This window comes from Haplochromis burtoni, unplaced genomic scaffold (genome assembly GCF_018398535.1).
Source record: "Haplochromis burtoni strain Fernald_Lab_line unplaced genomic scaffold, NCSU_Asbu1 Contig_366, whole genome shotgun sequence".
Classification (NCBI taxonomy): domain Eukaryota; kingdom Metazoa; phylum Chordata; class Actinopteri; order Cichliformes; family Cichlidae; genus Haplochromis; species Haplochromis burtoni.
In genome coordinates this window covers 1-9,210 of record NW_024582727.1, presented here as the reverse complement: position 1 = coordinate 9,210, position 9,210 = coordinate 1, and the positions used below count along the sequence as shown (strand labels likewise).

Sequence of the window (9,210 nt, the reverse complement as noted above, 5' to 3'; positions counted from 1 at the left end):
GATGGATATTCATAAAAGGTTCATACAAAATCTATGAGTGACGACCTCATCAGCAGTCCAAGTCAAACTGGGCACACAGACCTGGGTTCCTTCAAGCCAATCCAAACAGATGAAGGAGATGTACTTACGAATGATTCCTTGGACTTTGGCTACCAGGCCACCGGGTGGACATGGTGAGGTCTTCTCAGAGAAATCGCGCGAGTACAGGACATTATCCACTGTGGTGCCATGCTCGCTATAGTTCAGAAGCTCATAATGCTCATAATGTTCTGAAGGACGACAAACACACACACACACACAATTTACATCTTGGTCACTAACAACCACAGGAGTGCTCTGCAGAGTGATGTAGTTTAAAGGCCTCACCTCATCATAGAAAATACAGGCATGTTTCCCCGATACGTAGTTGCAGTGACCGTAGTTTGTAAGGCACACATCCATGTCAGAGCCTTAAAGAAACAGTTAAAGACTTAAACACCCTTTCCCACAACACAAAGAATACAGATTTGCAACATGGATTTTCTTCTGCAATATTGACGTGTCAAAATGTATTTTAATGACCTGCACTCCAATGTGACATATTGTGTTTTTGTTCAGTAATTTTTATTCCACATGGTCCTGTTGTGACCCTCACAGGTCTAAGAACTTACTTTCACAGACAACTATCACTCAACCTGACTAATGATGCAGAGACTGGGAGCTAGTACAGGCTCAGTATATTATTATATTATACTCTGTCGTGTACTGCTGCCTGTCGTACAGAAGTACAGTCATGGTTAAAAGGATACCTTCTGTCAAGGTTTACATATTAGGACAAAATAAAAATCATCTTGTTTTTAGCAGGTCTTGAAATTAAGTCTTGATATATAACCTCAGATGAACTATAAAATATGACATTACACTGTCATGTATTTGACAAAACTAAGCCAAAATGCAGAATTAGTGGATGAAACACTAAGCAAACCCTTGTTGCTTCCATAGAAATAAAGATGGCAAGTAGCAGGTACATACTGCTAATCAAACACAAATGATTAACTGATTATCAGCACGAGTGACCACCTCTATAAACTCAGAAGCATTCTGGTGTGTGTCGACATAATGCCAAAGAGGAAAGATGTCTTAAAGAATAAATGAGTGCTGCATGTCAGTATCTGAAGTTGCATGAAGCCAGTCCCAAACACGCTCATAATTCTACCATGAGAAAGATTATTCACTATTCAAGTGGAAAACATGCAAGACAGCTGCAAAATATTCCCAGGAGTTAAAGTCCAAAAACAGTCACCAAGGATCAGGCAGTGCAATGACTCCAAGCACGTCAGCAAATCTGTCTGGTGGTTCTGCAAGCTGATGAATGATGGGGTGTTGTTAGTTTTTCCACACACTGCTTCTGCATCACTTCCCAGTTTTATATCTGTAGGAGTGATTAGCTCAGAGCCAAGACACCAAACCAGGGGCCGTGGTATACCTGCTGTGTTGGCAGCTTTGCGTGTCACCAGTAATACCATCACACAGCTATATCCATTCATGCTAGCTGTTACGGTGCATGTACGTGCTGCAGTATTCTTCTGAACAATAGGTGTTGCCCGTCCTCCAAATCAGCGCTGGTAGAGAAGGAGAAGAAGTCAAAGTTGGAAGCCGAGGAATTTTAAAGTTTTTGCCAAGTTTCAAAGTTTCAACATCTCCCTCTGTGAAACCTGTGAACCTCTAAACTTCTGTACTGATATGATGTTAGGATGCCATTAAAAACAGACTTTAACCCAGCTGCAGCAGCAATGCAACAACACACCAGATTATAAAAATGGAGAAGTGCATGACCAGCAGAGATGACAGCTTACAACATGTAACATCAACTTTGCTGTACGGTGACATTTGCCAGGCACCACACAGCAGGTATGATGGGGCCCTACCTATGTTCTACTTCGGTCTTACTAAACTTTAGTCACAAGGCAAGAATATAACCTAAATCAAACATGATTAACTTGAGTTTGGTGAACTGGTATAATTTCAAAAAACTACGTGAGACCAGCTTTAATGCTGTTCTCCTACGTGAACCTTTCCCCATCACAGGTGAAACCTAAGAGTGGCTCAGAGCCAGGGCACAGAATGCAGCAGGGTCAAAGTCACAGCGACTGAATGTCCTACCTGATCCTATGTGTAACGTCCTATAGCACATGCTGACAGCTGCTCCTCTTCCTGTCAGAGGGTAAAAGACCGCTCTGGCTTGCACCTTTTTCTGACCTGGGAGGAGGAGAGTGTAGGTTTTAATAATTAGAACAAAACAGCAATCAAACAGCAGAAAAACGGACTTCTTGACAAGTAAACAGACTAAACTGTAGTGCAAAGGTGTCTTACTGTTTGGGTGGGGTGCTGAGGTTTTTGGGGTAGTGCTGGTGGTGGGGGGAGGGTGGGTGCTGGGCACTTTGGGAGCAAAGAGCTGCTGGATCCTCTGATGGGCCAAGAGCTTGATCATCTCTGCATCCAGTTTGTCCAGCTCGATCCATGCACACACACAAACACACACAACCGCTAAAAGCTAATTACATCTTCGTGTGCTTCATAGCAGAACACAGCAATACGAAGGCTCTTAAACTGCCACATGTGGCCACAGAGTGACAAACTCACCCCCATCCTCCTCTTTTCCATCCTTCATGCAGCTGGACAGGTTGGTGATGGAGGGCAGTGTGTTGGGCAGCAGTGAGTCCGTCAGTGCAGGAGCAGCCTTTATGTCTGAGGGACAGGAGAGGAAAAAAGAGACAAACTGACATTGAATATGACGGCCCAGCTGTGTAAGTGTTTGAGTGTCTAAAAAGTCACTCCAACTGGTTGATGCACAAAGTGATACACTTGCAAAAATTCTACAAAAAGACTTCATTTAACACACTTCAAAGAGTCACGAGAACTTGTTGCAACATTATTTCATCTCCTTTAACTATCATGTGTTTGGGTTTTTGGGAGTCAAGGATCCCAATAAAAATCAACAGCACATCTTACTGGTGTGTCTACTGCATGAAGAGTTACAGCAAACTGACAGAAGCACTGATATCAGAAGTAATTTCTGACCACACCAATGTCCACTTTTTTCCCAGTTAATGCCAGTCGTTTATCTGGACCTCTCTCCTATCACATCGAAAATGAATCAAAACTCAGAACCTCTGATCGATACGGTCTTGCCCATGTCAGTTATTTTGGTTTGTAAAATCTGTCAATAGTCCGCCCATGATTTACTGTCCACTTTGAGACATACTAACATGTATGTTGTCACCTGACACTGCTCTGTCCAGTCTGTGGCAAGTAAACGTAAAGAGATGTCAGATACCAAGTCAGCTTCCCACCTGAGCAGTCCGTACCAAATAAAAATGCTGTTTTTTGTCTTACTCTTAGTAAACTAAATAAATAATTCACTGACCAAACACCATCCACTCTGATAATTTTGCATCTGCTGGTGAAAGAAACTGATCTGACATCAGTGTTAAGTTAACAAGCTCTACGTGACAAGCTCTAAAGAGTCATGCATTAAATGAAGCAGCAGGAGTATTTCTTGTAATCAAATTACTCAAAGAATAGTTGCAGCCCTGGCTAGTACTACAGGCAGAAAGAACAAGCCTGTATGATGACTTTAGAATTACAAGTTTAGTTTACTTTAATTACTGTTAAACTACAGTGTTATGTTTTTACTTGTACTTAAATTTCCAGAGAAAACACTAAAGGCTGTTTTTGTGCTTAGATTTAACTCGTGCTGTGTCACTAATATTGCACTGTAATACTATTGTACCATAGCAGTGACAATGGATTCACACTTCGGTCATCTGCCACCATCCCAGAAATTTACTAGTCAGTACTAATACAATAGAATTATGCAATTCTCAATACCAAAACAAAATGATCATCCCATGTACATAAAGGCTGCCAACCGACACACACTGCACAAAACCCCCACAACACCTCCTCCAAGTGGTGAGCACATGGGGGGTGGGCCTATGTCATCTCTTTAGCCTGTACACAGCCAGACTGCATGGGCTAAAACACAGTCTCTGGTTAGACTCCCTTGAGCTCCTCCCCAGGCCTGGCTCCAGGGTGGGGCCCTCGTAATCACTATAGCTACTGTACATTATCTCTTACACTTTAAAGTATTATTAGAATAAATTATTATTATTATCATTATTATTTATTATTATTATTAGCTGTATAAAGTGATACATTAAGACTGCAGCTTTGACATTTCTGATGTGTACCTGGAGTAGTGCTGATCCAAACTTTACTGTGTCGTGCTCCTGGCTGCCTCTAGATGGTGCATCTGTGAAGGAACTGCTGGTGATTGAGAAGGAGGGCTTTTCATCGGTGCTCACACACTCCTCCTGGGGCTCTGTCTGGCTCCTGTGGTTCTGTTGGCCACTGTGGGGCCATATCGTGGGGGCAGTGGGGCAGTTCTGTTGGGCACATGCATTTACAGTGCTCTCGGGTTCCTTCTTAATCATTTCTGTTCCTATGTGGGTCACCAGTCCAGAGGCAGAAGCTGATGCCGTTCTCCCAGCCTTCAGTCTGTTTTGTAGCTCAGCCTTTTTCATGTCCCCTGATGTTCCACTTGATTGTGTATTTGCTTCTCAAAGTGCCACTCTGTTGATGAGGCCTTCTGTTTGATGGATAGGTGTCGCATGATACTGCACTGGAGAGCGATGACATCCTGAATCCAGCTGAAACTGAGTGGGGTTTCTCTCCATAGCAGCCGCTATTAGGAGCTGAAAGAGTCTCTTGAGGAGTCGCAGGGTCGGAGCAGAAACTGTACAACTCTCGAGCTCTGCACCCTGAACTTCATCCTCAGGCTCTGCTGCCTCCTCCTCTCCATCGTTCTGCTCCTCTGAGGGGGTTGGGGTGGATGAAGTGTTGGAATTTGGAGTCCCAGGTCGGCTGCTTGGCCTGCTGCTGGTTCTGCGGTCCAATAGTCGTACCTGGGCCACTCGTAGACCAGGGCCTGCAGCTCCGTCCCCCGGAGGAAGACCGTCAAGCTGCAGCCGGCCAGCGTTGAGCTGCAGCTCCACGGATGGAGAGGCAGAGCGCTTGGAGGAGGATTTCTCTGGCAGGTCGTTGGTCTGTTCAGACTTCTGTTCTGTACATAGACACACAAAAAAACCCAAACACTGATTTAAAAAGCCATCTCTTGACCCTGCTGTCCTACCTAGTTAGAGGCGAATCACCAACCTTCCTTTTATCTCAAAAATTCTTGAAAAAATAATTTTTAAAAAGCTAACAGATAATTTTCAGAGGAATGGCTTATTTAGTAAGCTTTAGCTTCACAAGTGGAAGCTAAATTGGCTAGTCATTCATATGTATATTAGGTTGTTACCTGGGAATTCTGGAGGGAGGGGAGTGGGGGTGTGTGATTGAGGGGGTGGGGGAGCTGCTAAAAGCTGTGAACTTCCTTTTGTGTTTCATCTTGATGCATTCTCAATCATCCAGGGAAATAAATCTCCAAAAGTCACCAACTTGGAGTGTTTCAGTTTGCCATCTTAGGGAGAAATCAACACACATGGGTGTATGTCCTTTGTTGCTGAGATTTATTGATAAAAACAGTACAAAAAACCAACCATTTGTACACATATTTACAAATAATAATAAAAAGTGAGTGAGTACAAACAATTCAACATTTTCAGCAATCACTCACAATCCTGGCACTGCCATGGTATCTGTAGTCTGCATTTACCACATGTGTATCTGTAGCAGCGAACACATCGCTCAGTGGCCTGATTTCTCTTGCATTTGTGTTTGACCTGACACGTGGCTCTTTTCCCAGGGCTAGGTGTGGAGGGTTGTGCCCGAAGCAACTGTTCTTTTCTTGCCTTCTTCCCAGCTACATGAGAGCGAGCCAACTCTGTTGCAAGCGCCACCAGGAAGTCCACCCGTCTTTCCTTCGTCCCGGTGCATGCTTGATACAGCACATGTGCATTCAGTGCTGCCATGTCAATCATGTTATAAAACACGGCGACTGGCCAGCGCCGTGTTCCTTTGCGGACAGTGTACTCCCGAACCATCTGGTCCATCACATCCACGCCACACTTTGTTTTGTTGTAAAGGGTGACAGTGTTTGGCTTCCTTTTGGTGGTGTTATCAGTCTGAACCACGCTGTGCATGCTGCTAAGAATATAGACTGTCTTCTTCCGTTTGGCCGCATACGCCGTCAGCGTGGCAGCAGAGGTTGAAAACACCTAAGAAATAAGATAAATTGTTATTTCCATAGCCCTTTTACACACAATGAAACACATAAACATAGAACCACAAAAGACCTGCAACATACCTGAGTGGTGAATTCATTGCGATCTGTCTGTCTAGTGGATTGAGGAATTTCCCTGCGAATCCTGTTGACTGTGCCGAGGATGGTGGTTTTCCGTCTAAGAAGTTTTTGTGCCAGTGAAAGCGATGTGAAAAAATTGTCCGTGGTAACATTTCTGCCCTTGTCTAGGAATGGTTCCATCAGCCTCATTACGACATTTTCAGAAAGTCTCTCCCCAGTGGGACGATTGGGGTCCTTGCCAAGATATGGGAAGACATTGCAAATGTACTTGGATTTTAGGTCGCAAGCCACCCAAAACTTGATCCCAAACTTGTCAGGTTTACTTGCAATATACTGCAGGAAACAGCACCGAGTCTTTGACACTTAAAAAGCTAACAGATAATTTTCAGAGGAATGGCTTATTTGAACAGTTTCAGTCAGATTTTAGAGCTCATCACAGCACAGAAACAGCTTTAGTGAAGGTTACACATCATCTTCTCATGGCCTCAGTGCAACGTTCAAAACTTTTGACCGTAATATTTTATTAAAGCAATTAGAGCATCCTGTAGGTATTGATTTCTGCAGTGGTTTGTATCATATTTATCTAAGGTTAATTATGGATGTGCTAGGACCAATTCTGTTTACAATTTAAATGCAGTATCATCAGAAGGCATAGCATACATTTTCACTGCTATGCAGAGGACACCCAACTTTATTTATCCATGAAGCCAGATAACACACACCAATTAGTTAAACTGCAGAAATGTCTTAAAGACATAAAGACCTGGATGGCCTCTAATTTTCTGCTTCTAAATTCAGATCAAACTGAGGTTATTGTACTCGGCCCTGAAAATCTTAGAAATATGGTATCTAACCAGATTCTTACTCTGGATGGCATTACCTTGGCCTCCAGTAACACTGTGAGGAACCTTGGAGTCATTATTGACCAGGACATGTCCTTCAACACACATATTAAACAAATATCTAGAACTGATTTCTTCCTATTCCAATCTTTGTGTAATATCTCTGAAATAAGAAATATCCTGTCTCAGAGTGACGCTGAAAAACTACTTCATGCATTTATTACTTCTAGGCTGGACTAGATGTTTTCTAGTATTTTGGGACATCATTTTAGAGACAGAACATTACTTTTTACTTACCACATTGTTCATTCTCGCCAATGTCTGAGATGCAGAAGATGATAATTTACACTTTGCACTGTCTTCATGGATTATTGGTTCATTTTACGCAGATTATATAATAAAGTCAGTCTTGTATTCCTTGCAGTCATATCAAACACACAGGCCAGCACCAAGAAATAAAGAAAAGTGCAAGACGCACTGAAAACGCTGACCTGTGTATCTTAATAATAAAAAAAACTATATACATATGTACAGAAATAACTCCTCAGACTAGCCGCATCATGATGGTCTCTGTGTAAGATGGAGAGGTGTTTCCAGCCTTTCCAGACACAGCGCAGACATGAGGAGTTAGAAAGTTTGCTCCAAAGCACGAGGAAACATCCATATGTAACATCCATGTTCCATATGTCCAGGAAAGGCTTCATTACTGATCACAGCCGGAGACGTTTCCTTGGTGGAGTGGGGCTCCTGCTGCTGCTCTCCTCCTCTGCAGGCTTCCTCTTTGCACCCTGTGTAAACCTCTTCAGAAACTGGCAGAGCACCGACATGATTACTCTGCCGTCAGAGGTGTAGTCCGTAACTCTCCATCGATTTGTCATTTCCCTTTCCTCTGTGCAATACACAGTGGAAATGACTCTGGTGATGGTGTCGCCGTCGACATCCAGGGTGCAGACGCAATTCCTCTGATCTGCCTTCAGGACAGAAAGATCTGCCTTCTCTGGAAGCAGAGGTGTGAGGAACCGTGAATGGAGGTGGGACCCTGCAGACGGCACCATTAAACCAGCTGGTGAGTTGGTAGGAGGAGATGGAGTGGTGTTCTCCAACTGACTCTCTGGCACATGGGTGAAAGGTGTCGTCAGCAGCAGTTTGTTAAAGAATCCCCTGAAGGCAATATAAGGAAACGCCTTCGTCCCCGTAACCAGGTTGTGGTTTAATGAGAGGACCAGATTTTTCATAGAGTCCACCTGGCTGGGGCTCAAAGGACGGTTCCTCAGGTTAGAAATGAACATCTGGCGTACGCTGACAGGACTCACCAGCTCAGCTACGAGAAAACAAAAAGATCATCTGTGTTAATCGTGACATAATCAGACAAATTACGGATTTAAATGTCAAAACATGGCTTTATATCATCATATGCTATTTCTACACACAGCAATGAGAGGCCCGCAGCAGAACTCTTTATGAAAGCCTTAAGATTGGTAGAAGGTGAGAAAAATGGTTTTGCACTGTAAATGACTAAATTTCATGTTTTAAACCAAAGATCACAGCACCAAACTCTGCTTGTTAGCATGTTTAAACAGTAAAAATGTCCTGATGATAGAATTCATTTGCAAATTCACATTTTAGCTGCATGTAAATTAAAAATGTACAGCTCATAGTAAAGAATAACTTTGTGTGTTCTTGGTGACTGTGAACAACATTTCATGATAAATGAATGTCATCCATAATATTTGTGAATTATGGACACATTGTCAGTAAGGCTGCATAGAGTTTCAGTGATGTTTAATAATGAATTCATGTTCAGCACTTATTCTTATTTTATTTAAGCATCAGTCTGTTGGAAATAAAACAGCTAAAGTCAGGTGAGAAACCTCCAACCTGCTTATTGCATGCACACAGTTTCAATTTCTCACCGAGCACATAACATACATCTGGATATATATATATATATAATGTTCTTCCTCTACACCCCCCCCCCCCCAATTTTTGCACATGTCGAGGAGCGTGTCAGGTTACATTTCACTGTGTGTTATACTTGTATAACTATGCATGTGACAAATAATAAAGAACCTTGAACCTTCT

General features: G+C 42.8%; 3 protein-coding genes across 4 annotated transcripts; all 3 read right to left on the bottom strand.

Annotated features, from left to right (window-relative positions):
• Window positions 1-8: 8 nt before the first annotated feature.
• Window positions 9-2,752, bottom strand: LOC121815916 (PHD finger protein 12-like). The gene is made up of 4 exons (XM_042228932.1): window positions 2,353-2,752; window positions 2,143-2,238; window positions 367-449; window positions 9-269 (listed from the first exon to the last, which is right to left on the bottom strand). The coding sequence occupies exons 1-4, from the start codon at window positions 2,468-2,470 to the stop codon at window positions 243-245; spliced, it is 324 nt and encodes a 107-aa protein (XP_042084866.1). The 5' UTR covers window positions 2,471-2,752; the 3' UTR covers window positions 9-242.
• Window positions 2,753-5,609: 2,857 nt separating this feature from the next.
• Window positions 5,610-6,640, bottom strand: LOC121815914. Of its 2 annotated transcripts, XM_042228930.1 has the most exons (3): window positions 6,290-6,640; window positions 5,825-6,200; window positions 5,610-5,758 (listed from the first exon to the last, which is right to left on the bottom strand). In XM_042228930.1, the coding sequence occupies exons 1-3, from the start codon at window positions 6,473-6,475 to the stop codon at window positions 5,652-5,654; spliced, it is 669 nt and encodes a 222-aa protein (XP_042084864.1). In that variant the 5' UTR covers window positions 6,476-6,640; the 3' UTR covers window positions 5,610-5,651. The 2 variants fall into 2 exon arrangements, with proteins under 2 accessions (XP_042084864.1, XP_042084863.1); XM_042228929.1 differs by having other exon boundaries at window positions 5,610-6,200.
• A 999-nt stretch (window positions 6,641-7,639) lies between these two features.
• LOC121815915 lies at window positions 7,640-8,449 on the bottom strand (the record flags this gene model as incomplete). The annotated part of the gene is given in 1 exon segment (XM_042228931.1): window positions 7,640-8,449. A coding segment is annotated over 1 exon segment (611 nt), but the record flags the coding sequence as incomplete, so codon positions are not given.
• Between the last annotated feature and the right edge of the window lie 761 nt (window positions 8,450-9,210).